At 44.8% G+C, this 22,715-nt stretch overlaps 1 protein-coding gene across 1 annotated transcript in view; it reads left to right on the forward strand.

The window, feature by feature from the left end:
• The window catches only part of LOC135394646 (uncharacterized), a 59,266-nt gene that overhangs the window by 23,673 nt on the left and 12,878 nt on the right, over window positions 1-22,715 (forward strand). Inside the window, exons 6-8 of the mRNA XM_064625491.1 lie at window positions 9,677-9,791; window positions 17,244-17,315; window positions 21,086-21,215. Coding sequence (XP_064481561.1) covers window positions 9,677-9,791; window positions 17,244-17,315; window positions 21,086-21,215 — 317 coding nt within the window. The remainder of the gene's footprint in view (window positions 1-9,676; window positions 9,792-17,243; window positions 17,316-21,085; window positions 21,216-22,715) is intronic.

The following is a 22,715-nucleotide window of genomic DNA, read 5'->3' on the forward strand; positions in this document are numbered from 1 at the left end:
GCAATGTTTTTGTTGGGCAACTTTTTTTAGGGGTCGATTAGTGTGTTGGCGCACGGCTGCATTGGACTACTAAACCAGCCGAAATAAGGTGCGAATATATCCCTGCACTTGCACGGTGTCCTTGTACTGTGCACTGTATTTTTATTTATTCCTTTTCTTTTTGTGCTACTCTTGGAGTTCTCATAAGCCACGTATGCCCTCATGTAAGTGTGTTGATTGTTCTTGTATCTGGTGCTCCCTCACTCGACATTGTAACATTTCGGCAAATGCGTTCATCACGAATTTCCAGTGAAGGTGTCATTCACGCCTAATTCTTACGTACGTACCTACAGTGTGTATAGGATAGCATGGCGTTGCTAAACACAACTCGTGCACCCGATTATAATGCCAAGAAGTGTGATTACTGTCCATGTAACGGTATAGCCGGAATACGTTGTAGACTGTAACGGTATAGTCAGAGGTATAGTCTGCAGTTGATTAATCAATAAATAGCACATGAGAGAAAAGCTTATAGAAAATGATTTTTACACGGAGGACAATCTACAACAAGTACGGTTATCTTTTTCGCTTGGTATGGACAGGCAATGGGACAGGCAGGCGTGGAGAAGTAGTCATATTTTGGGTACTTCCCCGCTCCAGCAAGGCTAGTTAGAAGTGTTTGCATAACGAGCCTCTCTACGGTGAAACCAGATTTCTACCCGTCAAAAAGCCCTCATTGGGGCATCAGTAGGAATGCGCGCTAACTTGTTTGGCAGCAAATGCAGTCACATAACATTTTCTAAAAAAATCAGTACAGTTAGTTTTTGAGTAACTGAGTCCAATTTCTCCCCAAATTTAGTATTCATCGTATTGGAAGTCTTCGACCCAAATTCACATAAATTTAGAGCCAAGCGATTACTTTGTCAATATACATTGAACTATCGTTAATATGACCACTCTCGTTCCCGCGAATTTCGGTCATAAAGCGAATTGTCATATTAACGAGAAACGCACCCTCCGCTGACCGGACACACCGCTACGGAAAACAAAAGCTGAGTTAATTATGATTTATTTTCTGAAGACTCAGTTAACAATGACTATGTCAAACAATATTTATTCATTGATATTTCTAAGTGGACAATATCACCATCAATTGCGGACACGTTATCGACCTTTATCTGCTCAAGAAATAACGAGGCAACCTGTAGGGCTTCGCTTGCCTGCTTCGAGTAACGCCGCTCTTCATTCCGACTGCCAAATCAGGTCTGTTCAGCTTCATTCCGACCATCCTTACGTGAAAACAGTAGCACAGTGTGACCTGGTCCCCGCCTTTTTAAGCACTTCCGCGGTTCGATATGAGTATAATCCCGAGGTCAGCGATTTCAGGGTACATCCCAAACCTTGACGCCCTACTTTGACACGTGTCACCCTCTGAGTATGAGACAGCTTCTCCTGGGGGCTATTCTGAGGGTCATGTGACGTGGTCATAATAGCAGGAAGATAATGACTGTGTTTGACTCTACTTGTGACAAAAATCTTGGTTATTGTCCGACAAGCGGATTTTCATATTAACAAGGGGGATTTACATGCCGGTGGAACGGTTCCTGAGAAAAACGGCCATAAAGGGAGTATGTCACATTAACAGGGGCCATATTAACGAGGGTTCACTGTATGTACAGACAAACTCAAGAAAGCCTCAATACTTTAGAACATGGATTGTTCAAAATATAGCAGGCCGCTACCAGGCTCTTTTATTTTCCTTTTTGATGCCAGCTTTGCAACTCCCTACTCATGCTACACATCCACATCTCTTGGCCCTACAATGCAACAGCATTTGTGGACTGAGGGTGAAACGATGCAAAAACAGTAATCGACATAAACATAATGAAACGTAAGGACAACATGCGAATTCCTGTTCATACATACACAACGCACAGATATCACGTTTAAACAGACAAAGCGCTGCGGGAAGCGAATCCTAAACCCCCACAGCGAAACGCCCACAGACCTACTGCGTTGAAGATAGGTGGTGCTGCTGCTCTCGATCAGTGCTATGGGACCGCTCGTGTCGCTGCAGCTCTGCTGCTGCTGCTCAAATCGAGGCTATGGGACCCCGCCTTTACAGTTGACACAAGTTGAACGCAAGAAACCACGCGGAAGAAGCAGCCGTTCGTACGATGCTTTGTTGTCTTTCTACATGGTTGCCAGACGAAACGATTTAAAACCGAAAGAAGCGACGGTTTGGAGACTTAAATGACTTCAATGTTGCCGCGTGCTCGTTTTTATGTTATGGGACCGACAAATTCTGTACGAGGACGTGAATAAGCAAAGATCACGAACGCCTGAAGTTTCGCGAATGAAGGAAGTTTTTTTTTTCTTTTCCGTTTTTGATTGAGCTACGGTTTTAGCTGGCGCTGATCAACTGACAAAATCACAGCTGAGACGCCAACGATGGCATTAACATTATGGCTAGTATGGAATTAACAGCACGGTGACGGGGCGCATTACCGGTAATGCGTTACTACACCGTGTCACCGAGTAATGATAATTCATTATATTTTCCAGACTCAAGAGTGCATATAGCGTGTAATGTATAATGTCACCATATTCTTCACGCGTATTATATCTGTTAGCAACTTGAAGAATGTAATGACAGATAAGTGCATGCTGTACAAAAGTATAATGGTTTGGTAATGCGTTATAAAGAATAATGAGTAATGTAGCTAAGTATTTTTTGCAGTAGCAAAACTGACACATCTCTGATCTTTAAGACGCTAACCCAGTGTGACCTGCATAGTTAGTTAGTTAGCACTGGATTACAATATCTCCAGTGTCACAACCACCACTTCCAGTGCGGCCAGTGACCAGTGTAGGTTGGTTCCCATGTACCCAGTAGAACTCAACTAGGTTGAGTATCCAGTATGCACTGGTTTCCAGTATATCCAGTGAAACTCCTGTACTGCCTACAAGTTTTCGACCAGAATTCACATAAATTTAGAACCAAGCGATTACTTAAATTTGTCAATATACAGTGAACCCTCGTAAACTCTCGGTTTCCAGCATCCCCGTGAAGATCCCGTATATCCAGTGACCAGTATGAACTGGTTTCTAGTATTCCCAGTCTGGTTTCCAGTGTTTTTCAGTCTTGCCAGTGGCATTTCCAGTTTGACCAGTGGTATTTCCACTCTGGCCAGTAACATTTCCAGTTGGACGTGCTTCTGCCAATCGCACCATTATTGCGCTGTTTCCGGGCTCATAGGAAAGTTTCTGTCCAGAGTATTCTGATCCCGAATATGCGTCCATTGTGTTGTGCCATATATCCTTGCCACAAGACAGAGGGAATACCTAAAGGGAGACTTCACAACCAATAGGATTTCAACCATGTATTCATATAGAGAAACACAAAAAAGTTGTTGTACATCTCAGCTGAAAACAAAGGGGATAGTTTTTTCCAGTAAGCGTCGTTGCACGTGCTTCTACCAGGCATACCATTGCTGTGCTGTTTCCTGGCTCATTGGAAACGTTTCTGTACATCAGAGTATTCTGTCCCGAATATGCGTCCATTGTGTTGTGCCATATATCCTTGGCACAGGACGGAGGGAATACCTAAGGGGAGACTTCACAACCAAATGGATTTCAACCATGTATTCATATAGACAAACACAAAAAAGTTGTTGTACATCTCAGCTGAAAACAAAAGGCATAGTTTTTTCCCAGTAAGCGTCGTTGCACGTGCTTCTACCAGGCATACCATTGCTGTGCTGTTTCCTGGCTCATTGGAAACGTTTCTGTACATCAGAGTATTCTGTCCCGAATATGCGTCCATTGTGTTGTGCCATATATCCTTGGCACAGGACGGAGGGAATACCTAAGGGGAGACTTCACAACCAAATGGATTTCAACCATGTATTCATATAGACAAACACAAAAAAAGTTGTTGTACATATCAGCTGAAAACAAAGGGGATAGTTTTTGCCAGCAAGCGTCGTTGCACGTGCTTCTACCAGGCATACCGTTCCTGTGCTGTTTCCTGGCTCATTGGAAACGTTTCTGTACAACAGAGTATTCTGTCCCGAATATGCGTCCATTGTGTTGTGCCATATATCCTTGCCACAGGACGGAGGGAATACCTAAAGGGAGACTTCACAACCAAATGGATTTCAACCATGTATTCATATAGACAAACACAAAAAAGTTGTTGTACATCTCAGCTGAAAACAAAAGGCATAGTTTTTTTCCAGTAAGCGTCGTTGCACGTGCTTCTACCAGGCATACCATTGCTGTGCTGTTTCCTGGCTCATTGGAAACGTTTCTGTACATCAGAGTATTCTGTCCCGAATATGCGTCCATTGTGTTGTGCCATATATCCTTGGCACAGGACGGAGGGAATACCTAAGGGGAGACTTCACAACCAAATGGATTTCAACCATGTATTCGTATAGACAAACACAAAAAAAGTTGTTGTACATCTCAGCTGAAAACAAAGGGGATAATTTTTTCCAGTAAGCGTCGTTGCACGTGCTTCTACCAGGCATACCATTGCTGTGCTGTTTCCTGGCTCATTGGAAACGTTTCTGTACATCAGAGTATTCTGTCCCGAATATGCGTCCATTGTGTTGTGCCATATATCCTTGGCACAGGACGGAGGGAATACCTAAGGGGAGACTTCACAACCAAATGGATTTCAACCATGTATTCATATAGACAAACACAAAAAAAGTTGTTGTACATCTCAGCTGAAAACAAAAGGCATAGTTTTTTTCCAGTAAGCGTCGTTGCACGTGCTTCTACCAGGCATACCATTGCTGTGCTGTTTCCTGGCTCATTGGAAACGTTTCTGTACATCAGAGTATTCTGTCCCGAATATGCGTCCATTGTGTTGTGCCATATATCCTTGGCACAGGACGGAGGGAATACCTAAGGGGAGACTTCACAACCAAATGGATTTCAACCATGTATTCATATAGACAAACACAAAAAAAGTTGTTGTACATCTCAGCTGAAAACAAAAGGCATAGTTTTTTTCCAGTAAGCGTCGTTGCACGTGCTTCTACCAGGCATACCATTGCTGTGCTGTTTCCTGGCTCATTGGAAACGTTTCTGTACATCAGAGTATTCTGTCCCGAATATGCGTCCATTGTGTTGTGCCATATATCCTTGGCACAGGACGGAGGGAATACCTAAGGGGAGACTTCACAACCAAATGGATTTCAACCATGTATTCATATAGACAAACACAAAAAAAGTTGTTGTACATCTCAGCTGAAAACAAAAGGCATAGTTTTTTTCCAGTAAGCGTCGTTGCACGTGCTTCTACCAGGCATACCATTGCTGTGCTGTTTCCTGGCTCATTGGAAACGTTTCTGTACATCAGAGTATTCTGTCCCGAATATGCGTCCATTGTGTTGTGCCATATATCCTTGGCACAGGACGGAGGGAATACCTAAGGGGAGACTTCACAACCAAATGGATTTCAACCATGTATTCGTATAGACAAACACAAAAAAAGTTGTTGTACATCTCAGCTGAAAACAAAGGGGATAATTTTTTCCAGTAAGCGTCGTTGCACGTGCTTCTACCAGGCATACCATTGCTGTGCTGTTTCCTGGCTCATTGGAAACGTTTCTGTACATCAGAGTATTCTGTCCCGAATATGCGTCCATTGTGTTGTGCCATATATCCTTGGCACAGGACGGAGGGAATACCTAAGGGGAGACTTCACAACCAAATGGATTTCAACCATGTATTCATATAGACAAACACAAAAAAAGTTGTTGTACATCTCAGCTGAAAACAAAAGGCATAGTTTTTTTCCAGTAAGCGTCGTTGCACGTGCTTCTACCAGGCATACCATTGCTGTGCTGTTTCCTGGCTCATTGGAAACGTTTCTGTACATCAGAGTATTCTGTCCCGAATATGCGTCCATTGTGTTGTGCCATATATCCTTGGCACAGGACGGAGGGAATACCTAAGGGGAGACTTCACAACCAAATGGATTTCAACCATGTATTCGTATAGACAAACACAAAAAAAGTTGTTGTACATCTCAGCTGAAAACAAAGGGGATAATTTTTTCCAGTAAGCGTCGTTGCACGTGCTTCTACCAGGCATACCATTGCTGTGCTGTTTCCTGGCTCATTGGAAACGTTTCTGTACATCAGAGTATTCTGTCCCGAATATGCGTCCATTGTGTTGTGCCATATATCCTTGGCACAGGACGGAGGGAATACCTAAGGGGAGACTTCACAACCAAATGGATTTCAACCATGTATTCATATAGACAAACACAAAAAAAGTTGTTGTACATATCAGCTGAAAACAAAGGGGATAGTTTTTGCCAGCAAGCGTCGTTGCACGTGCTTCTACCAGGCATACCGTTCCTGTGCTGTTTCCTGGCTCATTGGAAACGTTTCTGTACAACAGAGTATTCTGTCCCGAATATGCGTCCATTGTGTTGTGCCATATATCCTTGCCACAGGACGGAGGGAATACCTAAAGGGAGACTTCACAACCAAATGGATTTCAACCATGTATTCATATAGACAAACACAAAAAAGTTGTTGTACATCTCAGCTGAAAACAAAAGGCATAGTTTTTTTCCAGTAAGCGTCGTTGCACGTGCTTCTACCAGGCATACCATTGCTGTGCTGTTTCCTGGCTCATTGGAAACGTTTCTGTACATCAGAGTATTCTGTCCCGAATATGCGTCCATTGTGTTGTGCCATATATCCTTGGCACAGGACGGAGGGAATACCTAAGGGGAGACTTCACAACCAAATGGATTTCAACCATGTATTCGTATAGACAAACACAAAAAAAGTTGTTGTACATCTCAGCTGAAAACAAAGGGGATAATTTTTTCCAGTAAGCGTCGTTGCACGTGCTTCTACCAGGCATACCATTGCTGTGCTGTTTCCTGGCTCATTGGAAACGTTTCTGTACATCAGAGTATTCTGTCCCGAATATGCGTCCATTGTGTTGTGCCATATATCCTTGGCACAGGACGGAGGGAATACCTAAGGGGAGACTTCACAACCAAATGGATTTCAACCATGTATTCATATAGACAAACACAAAAAAAGTTGTTGTACATATCAGCTGAAAACAAAGGGGATAGTTTTTGCCAGCAAGCGTCGTTGCACGTGCTTCTACCAGGCATACCATTGCTGTGCTGTTTCCTGGCTCATTGGAAACGTTTCTGTACAACAGAGTATTCTGTCCCGAATATGCGTCCATTGTGTTGTGCCATATATCCTTGCCACAGGACGGAGGGAATACCTAAAGGGAGACTTCACAACCAAATGGATTTCAACCATGTATTCATATAGACAAACACAAAAAAGTTGTTGTACATCTCAGCTGAAAACAAAAGGCATAGTTTTTTTCCAGTAAGCGTCGTTGCACGTGCTTCTACCAGGCATACCATTGCTGTGCTGTTTCCTGGCTCATTGGAAACGTTTCTGTACATCAGAGTATTCTGTCCCGAATATGCGTCCATTGTGTTGTGCCATATATCCTTGGCACAGGACGGAGGGAATACCTAAGGGGAGACTTCACAACCAAATGGATTTCAACCATGTATTCGTATAGACAAACACAAAAAAAGTTGTTGTACATCTCAGCTGAAAACAAAGGGGATAATTTTTTCCAGTAAGCGTCGTTGCACGTGCTTCTACCAGGCATACCATTGCTGTGCTGTTTCCTGGCTCATTGGAAACGTTTCTGTACATCAGAGTATTCTGTCCCGAATATGCGTCCATTGTGTTGTGCCATATATCCTTGGCACAGGACGGAGGGAATACCTAAGGGGAGACTTCACAACCAAATGGATTTCAACCATGTATTCATATAGACAAACACAAAAAAAGTTGTTGTACATATCAGCTGAAAACAAAGGGGATAGTTTTTGCCAGCAAGCGTCGTTGCACGTGCTTCTACCAGGCATACCGTTCCTGTGCTGTTTCCTGGCTCATTGGAAACGTTTCTGTACAACAGAGTATTCTGTCCCGAATATGCGTCCATTGTGTTGTGCCATATATCCTTGCCACAGGACGGAGGGAATACCTAAAGGGAGACTTCACAACCAAATGGATTTCAACCATGTATTCATATAGACAAACACAAAAAAGTTGTTGTACATCTCAGCTGAAAACAAAAGGCATAGTTTTTTTCCAGTAAGCGTCGTTGCACGTGCTTCTACCAGGCATACCATTGCTGTGCTGTTTCCTGGCTCATTGGAAACGTTTCTGTACATCAGAGTATTCTGTCCCGAATATGCGTCCATTGTGTTGTGCCATATATCCTTGGCACAGGACGGAGGGAATACCTAAGGGGAGACTTCACAACCAAATGGATTTCAACCATGTATTCGTATAGACAAACACAAAAAAAGTTGTTGTACATCTCAGCTGAAAACAAAGGGGATAATTTTTTCCAGTAAGCGTCGTTGCACGTGCTTCTACCAGGCATACCATTGCTGTGCTGTTTCCTGGCTCATTGGAAACGTTTCTGTACATCAGAGTATTCTGTCCCGAATATGCGTCCATTGTGTTGTGCCATATATCCTTGGCACAGGACGGAGGGAATACCTAAGGGGAGACTTCACAACCAAATGGATTTCAACCATGTATTCATATAGACAAACACAAAAAAAGTTGTTGTACATATCAGCTGAAAACAAAGGGGATAGTTTTTGCCAGCAAGCGTCGTTGCACGTGCTTCTACCAGGCATACCGTTCCTGTGCTGTTTCCTGGCTCATTGGAAACGTTTCTGTACAACAGAGTATTCTGTCCCGAATATGCGTCCATTGTGTTGTGCCATATATCCTTGCCACAGGACGGAGGGAATACCTAAAGGGAGACTTCACAACCAAATGGATTTCAACCATGTATTCATATAGACAAACACAAAAAAGTTGTTGTACATCTCAGCTGAAAACAAAAGGCATAGTTTTTTTCCAGTAAGCGTCGTTGCACGTGCTTCTACCAGGCATACCATTGCTGTGCTGTTTCCTGGCTCATTGGAAACGTTTCTGTACATCAGAGTATTCTGTCCCGAATATGCGTCCATTGTGTTGTGCCATATATCCTTGCCACAGGTCGGAGGGAATACCTAAAGGGAGACTTCACAACCAAATGGATCTCAACCATGTTCAACGTGGTGTTCATTGCAGCCAAAACAGACACACACTCAGACAGAGAACACACAACACAAACTGCAACTGCTCTGTTTTGGCTGCAATGAACACCACGTTGAACTTGAACCAACTACCCCAGCTTGCCACCCTTGCTCAACCATGTATTCATCTAGACAAACAGAAAAAAAGTTGTTGTACATTTCAGCTGAAAACAAAGGGGATAGTTTTTTCCAGTAAGCGTCGCTGCACGTGCTTCTACCAGGCATACCATTCCTGCGCTGTTTCCTGGCTCGTAGGAAACGTTTCTGTCCATCAGAGTACTCTGATCCCGAATATGCGTCCATTGTGTCGTGCCATATGTCCTTGCCACAGGGCGGAGGGAATACCTAATGCTGGCGGCACTTCCTCTGCAACGGCTGTCTCTGCCGGAGCTTTCCAGTACAAATATACGTGACTGCCGTAGGATTGCGATTTTTCTATTGTGGTGAATAGAGTATCATAATATCTTGATTGTGTCCTTCATTGTGTCTTCATTGTTTCAATATACTGATATGTTTCAGGTCATTTCCATTGGCATATAGGACCCTGTGGAGGACGCTTGAAACCCATACTCTACTTCGACGCTCCCTTTTCCTACGCAGCTACAAGAGATATGTGGTTCACCATCCTGGCTGGGTATGTCTATTATGCAGGAATATGCAAGTTCAACGGAGCTGTTGCCACTGCCAAATTACAGTTACCAGATAAAAGGTGATATGCGCAGGAAAGCTGGCCACAGCTTCTACAGAAAGCTGGTTAACAGGATCCACGACGAAGCATGAGCTTATAGCCACAATTACACGGACGCGACGCAATTACTTAACGCAACGCGAGCTTGTGTCGTGTAGTTACTTATATCCTTGTAGTTGTTGTTCTTGTAGTTGTAATTGTTTCGTTATGCAACCGTTCCTGAACGCAATGCATGCGCTACGAATGCGATTTTCCGAACTGTACGACCCAGTTTGCCGAATATGATGCACCTCCTTTATTTCACGAAAAATATTTAGTTTATTTTTATCTTTTTGATACACAGATCGGCCATTCCACGCCAAGTGATCCAGAAGTGCTGCTCGACCCCCCTAGAATTTTATGTTAATTTTTTTAGTGGTTCCTTATGACTCCGAAAGCAACAGAACATTGATACTTTCTAACGAAATCGAAATTTATGGGGTGCAGAGCCCTTCAAAGATGCAGTGCTTGGCGAAAACCTATGTCGGTTTAAGCATCTGTTACGGCGCACGTAAGGCACGGAGCACGTTAAAGGGGGGGGGGGGGGGGGGTCCAGAAATCCACCATTAAGAATAAACCGCTTAAAAATACAGGGTTTAAAATATATCCTATTAAAAGCGTCTTATTTGATAGGGGAGGGTATGTATGGGGTGTGCTTGTGGAGATCAGGAAATTTGCAAAGTTTGTGCAAGTTTGCCATTTTTTGCAATATAAATTTTTTGAATTGTTCAATATTTTTTGTCATATATCCCCGGTGTTACATCTTCGACACAAAAAAATCAAACCCGCCGGTGCTCTGTAAACCGCAGTAAAAAATCGTCAAGTTGTAAAAATTCGACAAAATGCACAGTTCTTACCGAAAAATTCGGTGTGAGGAGGTCGGGTTGAAGCGTGATCAAAGTGTCATTCGATGCACCGTCTTTCTAGCAAGACGTAGCACAAAAAATCTCATTAGAAGAAACAGGAATTTGACGCGCTTTCAGTGTGCCCCAATTGTCTTCCTCATGTATAAGTGGTTTTGGCGAAGCGCGCGGTTTTCGATCGTGCCTAGCGCCGTGACGCGTGGCATCAGCACACAAAAAGATGTTCATTATAGCGTGTTGTCCAAACACCTGCAGCGAAGAGAAACGTAATGATTCAGACCTCAGACGTGACCAGAGACCTTATGACATCGTAGGTGAGACTGGCAGGCGCCATTGCGCTGACATCCTCACCCTCACAGCTCGGGCAAGAGTAGATTGGCATTTCGCAACATCGGTGCCGTAACGGGGGCCAGCAGCACATCCCGCACAGTTGTTCGATCCAGAGGAAAATGAGTGCGGGAGAGGAAGAATGCGGAAGAGAAATTTGAAGCGCGCGCTTCTGATAGAGTGAAGCGATTTCGCCTGGAAAAATGTCTCGCATATCGGTTTCTCGGCGGGAAGAACCGTTTCCAGAAAAAAAAAAAATAATTATGAGGGTTCGAGAAACTTCATAGTCGCTTTAACATATGTCGACGGTTGAGAGCTGGGATATGGCCCTACGATATTACGTAACCTGACAATTCGTCGTACATGGAAAGCGCTTTCTGTCCGTAACCGACAGTTCGACAGTGTCCCACTCATTTGTCTTACTCATTTTGCAGTTTATTCTTGATACTAGTGAACATATGGTGGCGAAACGCGCTTCTTACGTTGCTCGTACGCATTTGTTTCCTCTTCACTGCTGTTGGGCAGAACTTACGGGACGCTCAGCCGCAAAAACTCCTTAGAAGGAGCAAACCTCACTATTAGGCTGACTTCTTTCTTTCTCTCTCTCTTTCTTTCTTTCATCCTTTCTTCCTTCGTTCCGTTCCGTTCCGTTCCGTTCGTGATTATTTTTGTTCAATAGCAAGCTATTTAGTCTGCACATTAAACCTCTCACCAACACTAGCGCGTCGACCTGCAAATATTACAAAGATGAACATTTGAAAATGTCTCGATAATTCAATCTATCTTAACACTGCGATATGACATGTCAACTGTCCCGCTCACATCTACGATCCAACGTAGCCAACCAACTCGCGCATGCATAAATCGTTTTCCAGTCAACAGATAGAGGTTGATGTTGGAACAAGTCATAGCCAACAGTAGTTCCTTTCTTACCTTTTTTCATCACACTTGATGTCTGAGTTTCGCCAAACAGCACACACGAGACTTTTCCCTTTTCCTCTCTACTTTTTCTCCTACTTCATCTTCCTCAACTTTACTATTCTCGCTGTGTATACGTACTCGCACTATACTTGCCATGATCTTCTTCGTCCGATATTGAATAATATGAACATACAACAACTTTATTGTGAGATGACGAATTGGAAGTTTGATCGCCATGGTCGATGCTCTTCCCCATTACTGGTGGTGACGCGGGGAATGAAATAATGAGCCCCTTCACAATAAGGATCGAAGTGCTATGGTATTAAGAAAGGTGAAGAGAGCCTTGAGGGCAGAGCAGTGGTGTGCTGGATGTGGCTAGGGACCAAGCAATTTTGTAAGAGAGAGGGCGAGACTCCAGCTCGTTAAGGGATCCGGAGAGTACGGTTCGGGAAGGCGTGGGCAGCGGAGAAGAATACGCTCTAGACCTTCTACATCACCGCAGTGACAGCATTGGGGGGAGTCAACTTGTCTCAAGAGGTAACGCCACTGCGCTGTAAAAGCCACATCGAGGCACACTCAATGAATTTGCCGAATGCACTCGGCGTCTTGACAAGAGGTTTGTCGAGGCATGCGGAGCGCTGGATCAACTCTGCTCAGCATAGCTGGGGGAAAATGTCAGCGGTTCATGGGAAGGAGCCAGGGGAGTTTCGAGGCGTCGAAGTACGGAACGACGATCTCCCCTCGGCAGCGCAGTACGCGTCCGTCTCCTAGACGAGACAGCTGCTGCTGCGGCACTGTCGGTCTGTTCATGCGCTTCGATCCCGCAATGGTATGGTAATATAAACAGAACACAAACATAGTGCGAATCATGATGTATGGAAACCGAGAGGTGAGGATAAAAAAGGTGACAACACACGCACAATTTATTGTGACTGTATCGTATACGAAGCAGGGTGTCGAACCGCAAAAAATACGGGTTCGGTTCGGGTTCGGGTTCGCGTTGTTTTGATTTCGTTCCGGTTCAGTTCCGGTTCGGCCAGGCCAGAAATCGAACCGGTTCGCAAACCGGTTCGCAGCCCCGAACCGGTTCGCGAACCGGTTCAACGCTTCCGTTATATATGTTCCATAAAACTGCTTTTATTAGGAAATGCGTGGCTAATAGCTTACTGCTGTTGTCTGCATTGACGTCTCTAGCGGTGAGGTAGCCCTTTAGTGAGAGAAATGAGAAATGGATGAACACTTATTGCAACTAGAGTTCACGCTGTTGAAGCGGTGTAGTCCTGCTACTTTCTGTTCCCAAAATATCTTTTTTCACACGCACAGTGCCAGCAAGATACACTTAAAGGAAGCCTAATAAGATGGACAGCGTAACATAGACGACAGTACTTGCCGGCACACTGCCTTCGCAGCGTGAATCGATCTGAAACCGTACTGAAGCATGTCGAAAATAAGCCTGCAAGCCTTACTCTCTCCGAGCTCACAGCAGTGTACTTGTTAATCCACAACACAACGGCAATGTGTCACGACGACACAACTGCGCTACCAATAAGCAGAACCACATTTACTTTGCAAAGCACGACCAATCAAACAGGCACCGTTCTGCGTACGCTCCTTCTCCACTTCTCATGTTTCTGACTTGTTTAATTTGTGCTGCTCACGTGTAAAGGGAAATCTTGGGCGCTTATTTGATCACATATTCGTCCTGTAGAGCTATATAACTGGCCTACTCCATTCGTGTTTCATTCGTCCGCGTGGCACCTGGTCTCTGAAGAGTAGACGCCGCACCGCGTGCGTGGGGCGCTAGCCGCGGCGCTCACAAGGACAACTGCGCTTCAACATGTTAAAGAGACGCTGAAAGTATACTTACTATACGTCGTCGTCTGACTGCTAGGTGAACATTTCTGAAATTTATGATATAGGCGCGTGATGATGATACCAATGTGTCTTCTTTCGGGGATAGAGAGGAATTCTTATGCTGACTTCTTTTATGTCCGAACCGTTTTGTTGCGAACCGGTTACCGCTATTATTTTTTACGGTTCTGCTCCGGTTCGGGTTCAACAGTGTCATGAAAATTTCGGTTCGGGTTCGGTTCCGGCAAAAATAACGGTTCGGGTACGGTTTTCGGTTCGGGTCCAGGTTCGGTTCGACACCCTGATACGAAGTAGAATAATTACTGTTCTCCATGACTTGTTCCAACGTGTTGTCACAGCTATCTGCGTGTCTGAATACATGAGCTGCTTTAAAGGTACTGTAAAGCAGCAGGCATAGAATTTTATACTATTGGCTCATTTGACAGTCTCGGTGCTTAGTACATAAACGCCACAAATTTCGTTCAAATCCACCCTATAGTTTTTTTTAGAATATTAAGTTGCAATATTACGGTCAACTCTGTGTCTAAGACCCGGCACAAACTCCGCAGTTCCCGCCATGTAGGGCGGCTGACATAGACATGCAAATAATAATGGAGTGAACAGCGACATATGTGAACCGCTACCATCAGCACACCGGCTTGCCGGACGTGGTGCATTTTTGATAGGTGGCCTTCATGGTGATTCTGCTGGCAGGTAGTTACTCATTTACACGATGTACCAATGTTCTTGCATTTTGAGAGATAGCAACTACCTCTTTTGAACAAATTTTTAAAAGAAAGTTCATGAAGCCGGCTACTTAGCCTATGACTTAGCCGATCGTTTCCCCCCAGGCGTCGCACCGCGTCCTTTCACCGCAATTTCGGAACTGATTAAAAAATATTTAGAATTATCTGTCGCGCATAAAATTTGCACTGTGGGTTTCTTTCGGCATAAGCTTTCAAATGCCGCTGCCAATATTAACAGATTGCTTGCTGCTTTACAGTACCTTTAATTCTTGGTTAAGTATGTCTACTGATTTTGCGTTTTGGCGCGCATGTGAGATCGGGAAGTTGATATGCCGAGTCGCAGCATGCAGTGTGTAAAATTAACAGATATTTTCAACTGCCCATCTACAAGTATGTACGACATGCTTGACTGCGCGCTCCCGTGAGCGGAGGAGTCGTCTGCACTGCGTATTATCAGTACTTCCGTATCATCAGTAACCCATGTTATTAAATGGCAGGAATAAAATATTTTGAAGTGTATATCTGTGCATTCTTTGCATGGAGTAATGTGCCGGTGCAGGAGGGGAGTTGGCTGCGCATGAGTGCGACGAAAAAAAACCTCGATGGTTGCGCCCCTAGCGGCAAAGTGGGCCGAAGGAGGTCACATTATACTGCTGCCTTTGGAAGATAGCCTTGTGTGTTTTGATTTCACTTCAAGTGACTTATCATAGGCAACAAACAGTTGTCTGAATGTATGTGTATGTAGGTATATAGATATTGTTCGCGACACTCTCAGTAGTTTCGCAGCACATACTACCTTGTTGCGCTTGAACGTGTTGTGCTAATAGTGTATTTGAAGATGGACCACATGCTGCACGTGTTTATTGCTAAAAAAAAGATACATGGGACGGGATAAACCACCGGGACGCTGATCTCAGGCAAACGTGGCGCGAACAGTACTTACCGAGAGAGAAAATGTCCTGGGGATTTGCATGGGTTATCCGCTAAAGGAGTTTGCAATCTCGGTTGGAGAAAGCCATTTCGCCCAGGGACATTCCACGGACATACGAATGGCCGGGGTTAGGACCTTTCGTGGAACGTCCGTTCCTAGACAATACCTGGATGTAACGCGGATATTGCAGGGTGTTAGTGCATATAAAGCGGGGCGCTATTTGACGTTACCAAAACAAAATGCTGAGACAGCTGATGGGACCACCAAGTCAACGAAGGTTTGAATACCTTGTTATGTAGCAGTAGTGCAAGCAATGCTGCCTCGCACCAAGACTCGCTCCACCGAGGCAGACCGCGTCAACAGGAGGACATTCCACCTTCTGCCCCCTCCTCACGTAATTATTCGACTTTGGAGAGAGACCAGACAATGAAGGGAGGTACAGATGTAGAGGACGATGGTATTCCTCTACACGAGTCCTGACCGGCGATGAAGGAATGTCCCAGCGGGCAGATGGACGTGGCCTCACGCTAGGACGGTGCCGGTAGAACTCATGTAGAGGAATACCATCGTCCTCTACATCCGTATCTCCCTTCTTCCAGTTTCCCGAGGGGGAGGGTAGTTTGTAGTGCGCCGTAATGCAAAAGACAACGAAGTGCTGACCACAGCACGCTCCCGCTTCTGGAGCCCGCGCTCCGAGTAATGTCTCTTTCTCTGGCTGCGGTCGAGCTCCCACACATATACTATGATACAACGCACATCCAGTTTAGTAGCAACCGCGAATACCAGAGCCCTGCTCGGTTCTGATACAAAGAGAAGTGTGATACAAAAGAAGTGATACAAAAAGAAAGTGAAGGATTAATCCGTCATCAACATAACGTCTCTGTCCTCATGGTTTTGTGTGGGACATTCATTCGTTCGATCGAAAGTTAAATTTACGCACTTCTAGAAATATCTCTTTTCCCTATCACCGGCAAGAGATGCTTCGTGTAACATCTATAATTAGGGACGTGCCTTGGGCAGTCCTTGATAGAGTCTATATGGGACACCCTATAGACATCGAACCAGTGACTTCCATGTAATGTGTTCCCAGGACTGTCCGGCGTGCACCAATTATCCGTCTGAGAGAGTGAGAGCTCGAATCAGATTTGAACTAGAGAGCATCACGCAACTAAATGAACACGCGTCAACACACAGGTGGACGTATCATCACAATATCATGCGCACAGGAACTTTTTGTTATTCTGTGTTAGCGCCACGAAGGAACCGTGGCTATGAGCGGCGTACAGATGTGGAGAGATGGAGAGAGGACAGCAGGAAGTAGTGGGGGACAGGGAGGTTAGTATGCGTCCTGGGCCGACTTCAGGGAAAACTGACATTCCGACATTCGTCTGGAAAGTATTCGGAAAACCCAGGGAAAACCTCACACAGCACAGCCGGTGACAGGATTCGAACCCGTGTCACCTCCCAGTCTCGGCGTGGAAAGCGCACAGGAAGGCGTTCACGAAAAGATTTGAGAAGGGAGGAAAAATGCACAAAAATATTTCGTTGCGCTGAGCTTTGCGGGGTTGCTGTTGTTTTGAAGTCATTTTCTTTAGCAATGTCCTCTAAATGTGCGTGGATGTATTGAACGCCTGCAGCGGTCCGAGGTTGCCTCATGTACGCCACGAAGTCTCTTAGGCAGTCAATAAACTCACGTGACCATATGGCTCTCGTTTTGCAGGATAGCGAAGAGTGTTTTATGCAAGACGAACTCTCTGGCTTTGTGCTACAAACAGCTCATCCCGGCATATAAGTAAGGGTCACCTTTCATACACTCTTAATTTTTTTACACCCTTTAGGGTGTAATCCCAAAGTGCGATAACTCACTCCCTTTAGGGTGTAATATTACACCCTTTTCCACCGGCTACAACCTCAAAAAAGGGTGTAATTTGCTACTTCAAAAACACCCTTTAGGGTGTAATCCCAAAGTGCTATAACTCACTCCCTTTAGGGTGTAATTTAACACCCCTGGTAATATTACACCCTTCAAAAAGGTGTTGTTTATCTGTCAAGTAATACGTGTGCTACTTGAGAGATAGATGCTATAGTTCTCACAAATGCCAGTAGCCCGAAACTGTGAATCTATGCACATGTACGCAGTCCAATAAATGAGGAGTTGAATTACTCATACATAATTCAGGGGAGTGCCTCCCTGCTAATTACTGTGGACACAAGAAATTTCCACGAGGACCAAATGCACAGCCACTGCAGCATTTGGGAAATGCACCTGAAAAGAAAAGTCCAGACGTAGGTCAAATATACAGGTTCTTTATTTCATAGGGCTTGAGGTCCAATTGCTACCGCAGTTACAATCCTTTGTATTGCTAATGAGGCCAAACCAGACAAACACCACATATCAATACTAGAACCGTAATTACCACCGAAGCTATATATGGCATGAAGCTCTTGCTTGCCAGGATACAAAGCACCTGCTTTGTGCATTGCATAACAAAGCTCGGTCTCCCTTAGTTCTGGGGTCTTAAAAGAAACATTCAACAAGAATGATGTAAAGTCCTGCTGGGCAACACTGCTTTAAAACTCCTGACGCCAGTATATCAAAGTGTGCCAAAGCTTAATGTGCCCTCAAGGAGCAGCGGCTTTTTCGCTTCACAGGTTTTCTTGAATGCTCTGAAAAAAGTGATATTGAGCTGGACATGTACTGCTGGCGACATACTGTCTGTCATTTGGGTTTCATGGTTTCGCTGCTTTCTGTGGCATGCAGCAGGTAGTGAGTAAAAAACAGGCACAGCAGATTTTTCCCGACCTGCCTGCTGCTTACTATGTGCAACGACTCTTCACAGAGGCTGCAGAATGCTGTGAAAGCCCGAAACTCAAACTTCAGACAAGTACGTCTCAAATAAGTACAATGTACATTCTAAACCCATTGACGGATAGGTGCCGCCTGATCAACTGGCACATTTCTCAAAAAGTGCACCAGATGACTTCAAGAGGCAGCCTGCGAAACCTGTAGGTGCCCTGTGCCCCCTGAAACAACTGGTACGACATCGCTGCAGACGCCAGGAGCCACAGTGTAAAGGACGTAATGAAGGAATACTCGTACCAACTAATACGCGAGACACATTATGCCTCTCGAGTTCTCTAAAGAAAATGATCTCCAGGCTTCGCAATAAAGAAAAAGAAGAAGAAGAAAATAGGGGAAAAAATGCACCAAGGACATTGAACTTGGAAGACCAAATTTTATTGGCGTGCACATACCTTTAAATTTCATCCAGTACATCATCGTTGGCCGAATGGAAAGCACACACGGTTCACTAATCTCAACACACACATATGGAGCACACGTTGCATGGGCACAACCCCTCCGATGCACCAGGCTGGCACTGCAAAGCTCAACCAAGGTCATCCTTAGTGACGAACACGACAGTTCCTCAAACGAAATGGCCGACGAATAATTGTCCGAGCATGTGGCACCAGACCCCTCTTCGATGTGAGAAGCAGTTGCAGTTTTGCACGCATATGCGTGACCGTTGACACAGGACACTACCTGTAAAGAAACCGAAGTGAACATCACGCTGGTATTGTTCAAACGTTAATGCTAGAATATTACAGCTTTTTGTAACTCACGTCCTTGCAGTCGATACAGTCACACGTTCACCTATAACGAAAGAATACAATTAGCCTCGCTTGTAATATAAATCGTCGCTTCACCGATGTAGCCGATCCACTCCTGCCGCCATTTGCAATGTGTCCATCGTCTGCAACAGAACAATTGTTAAACACAAGTAAAACGCAGGCGTCGTACGTTGCATCACAGCCAGGTTGACTTACCTTAAGCAAACATTAAACTTGTAATTAAAAAGCAAGGTTGTCGTCCTTTCAAAGGCGAGGTTGCAGCGCACATAACAGGCACGAACGCAGCGACGAATGCACAATGCACTGCGGTAGAATACGCGGTGCCACGTCACTCCTCACGGGCGGAGCGCGGAACAACGTAGTACGCTCCAGCGAAGGGCGAAGGCGCACATATTCAGCCGGCACACGGATTGTTCGACAAGCGCACGAGTATACGGCGCAGGAGGCACACATATTATTCTGCGGAGCACACATATTTGGCGATAAGGATCGTTGAGCTTACTATTTGATAGCTGTTACGGCTGCTTCCAGACGGTTACGGCTGTGTACCGGCTGTACTTTCTGAGGGAACTTTTTTAACCGGCACATGTTCGTCACAGGATTTAGAGTGTCGACTCAAAATTTCTACTGAGTTGCCCTACTGTATGCATCTGTAGGTAACATGAAGCATATCATTGTGCTTTCAAAAGAAATACAGTTCATGTAGAAGCTCTATGCCCGCTACACCCATTTTACGCCTCTTTTACACCCGAGCTCAGTGGACGTTGTAAATAAGGTGTTACGTTATTATTACACCCATTTAACACCCCTCATCCCAGGATGTTTCTTCGAGCTGGTGTAATTTGGGAGTAAAAATTAGTTTACACCCCAGTTACACCCGGATTACACCCTAAAGGGTGTTTTAAATTTAAGAGTGTAATGGCTTCCCTCGACGGCTCAGCCGGTAGCATGTCCGCCCGCCGATCCAAAGATAGCGGATTCAAAGCAGGCCATGACGATGGTATCTTCGTTGGAAGGGCACAAGTTGCTAAATAACTCAGTCTTCCGCGACTGACATTAAATGTGGTGTGCCATGTGCGGAGATTTCGGTGCACGCTAAAAAAATAAATAAAAGAAAGCCGTGTGGGCAAGATTAATCCGCAGACCCGAGCGCTGTGGCGTCGCTCGTGATCACACACACACACGCACATCTGGCGACGTAAAGCCCCGAAATATGATTATGATTATTATTACCTTCACCATGGGGCATTTGACCTCCATGAAAGGGGAAGGTGCTTACATTACCATTATTTACATTACATTACATTACCATGAAAGGGGAAGGTGCGTATAACAATAAAGGTTTCACAACAACTACGTGTTTTCTACACTGCACGTGAGCGATACCGTTCGTTCTACAGGTCGGCATGAAAGAAGACTTCGGCGGATTATTAATTGTGTGGATACAGACGGACCCAGTGGTGTAACAGATAAGCAGCTCGCTATACATGGGAGCCAGTAGCTCTGGGGGCGTCGTAGGGGATGGTGAAGTCGTCGGTGCTTTCGGGAATGACTAAAATGAATGATGCCATGTAATCTTGCGTCGCCATGCCAACATGAAAGGAAAGCTGCTAAATAGACATCGTGTTTTCATCAAAACTCGCGAGAAAAGATGTTTGTCGCATTGTGCGCAACGTTCCAATCGCAGAGTGGACTGCTACCCTTAACGGTTCTTAATTGCCTGGTGCCCAAGAACGGAGAGCAAAAGCATGGACACTAAGCTGGAAGACGCAAATACGCCTCGCATTTACAACATCTAAGAAGTTAGAACAATGCCCCTGATTACATGATCGGCACCGAAAGTCCTTAAGATGCGCACCTTAATTCCTGATTTTGGGCAGCTCTTATCCCACAGCGTAGCTACTCTGCCTGTACCAAATTTATTTACAGGGATGACTTGAATTCAAGCCTATGCCTCACAACGACAGGCACGCAAAAGGCGCCCACATTCTCGGGAATCGTGGGATTCGACGTGGATAAATACTGTGATACGGTGGCTGCTCAGTTCGGACTCGAAAGTGTAAGTACCACGACGGAATAAACAAATTCATATATTTCGTATTTTCATATTGTTTAAATTGTGGAAATGTAGACGAGCGCGTAGTGCTGCGAAGTAACAGAGCGTTTTTCGATTTTTCGAACTGCTTTAAGCGTGTTCTGTAAGTTTTCTATGACAATGCGCTGTTATTTGGGATTTTCCGGTGCATACATGTGCAAGGAGATTGCTTTGCGCGTGAAGAAAAAAGGTACAGAAACTGACGCAACTGACGTTTAATAGCGGAATACGGAATACGTTTAGTACGGAACAGCATACGAACTTTAACGGAATACGTATAATAACATAGTATTAACGATCGATTAGTATTGTGTGATCTCCAGAAGTCTCAGTAGCAGACTTTAATGATAAGGTACTTTGTGATAATACCAGAGAATAGATCCACACTCCAGTGTAAGGCAACCCAATGTTGTCAAACGCAGTGCAGTTGTTGCCAGGGTGTCCCTCTTCACACATGATTAGTGGTCTACCATCATTGTCTACATCAAATGGTCTACCTAAGGCGGATCCTTCACCTCGCAACCAGAGAAACAAAACTCCTGGCATACATACATTTTTTTTTTACCTGGGTCGGTATATATTATATACCGACCGATATACCGATATATATATTTATTGACAGACCTGCCTCTGCAGCCAGGAACGCCCTCTTCTGCAAGGTTAGTTTTACACCCTCAAGCGTGCCTAGTGCCTTTATCTTTTCGAAAGTACAGGAGTTAGGAATTCCTAACAGGAGGGTCTTTGGATAAGTATTGTGCTTTCGAAAAGCTAAAGTTACTGGGCAGGCTTGAGGGTGCAAAAGGGTAACCTTGCAGAAAAGGGCGTTGCTGGGTCAGGTTATTTAAGAAGCAGGTCTGTCAGTAAAAATCTTGTTCTTCTGTCTGTGATGTGTGTTGTGTCGTCCTTTTGTTTGCTTCCCGGCACGGGGCTTTTAATACCTTTTATAGGCTGCGAGCGTCGCGCGATGCTCAATCGCCTTTACGCGCTGGGGCGTTCGCAGCTAGAGTCTGAGAGCTGATCAGTTTTAGGGGTGTTTTAGGGAGGTAACATATCACTAACGACTGCATCTCGAAAAATATTACAAAATTCCTAGTCGTAATGAGTAAGACAGCATAAAAAATTTGTAGTCTGACGGTCGGAGGTTTATCGGCATGTCAGAGAAATTCGAGCCGCCATATTGAATACTGGAAGAACGTCGCCTACAGCGTTGCTCATTTTTTATAACAGCAAGGACATTCGACACAAGGAAACACTAAAATACAAGAGTAGGACGGGAAAGGACGCAGGTTCCGTCATAGCTTTTGCAGTTCTGTCCCTTACGGCGTCCTGCATGGAGTGTTTTGGCGATTATATGCTATTCCATATCTCTCATGTCCCGTTAGGGGCCCCTGATCTACAATGAGACATCACGTGTTCAATCGCAATGCCTCGTTGACGTGCCCTGAAGTTCTCCTGTGGGACCAC

This window comes from Ornithodoros turicata, chromosome 1, assembly GCF_037126465.1.
Source record: "Ornithodoros turicata isolate Travis chromosome 1, ASM3712646v1, whole genome shotgun sequence".
In the NCBI taxonomy this organism is placed as follows: domain Eukaryota; kingdom Metazoa; phylum Arthropoda; class Arachnida; order Ixodida; family Argasidae; genus Ornithodoros; species Ornithodoros turicata.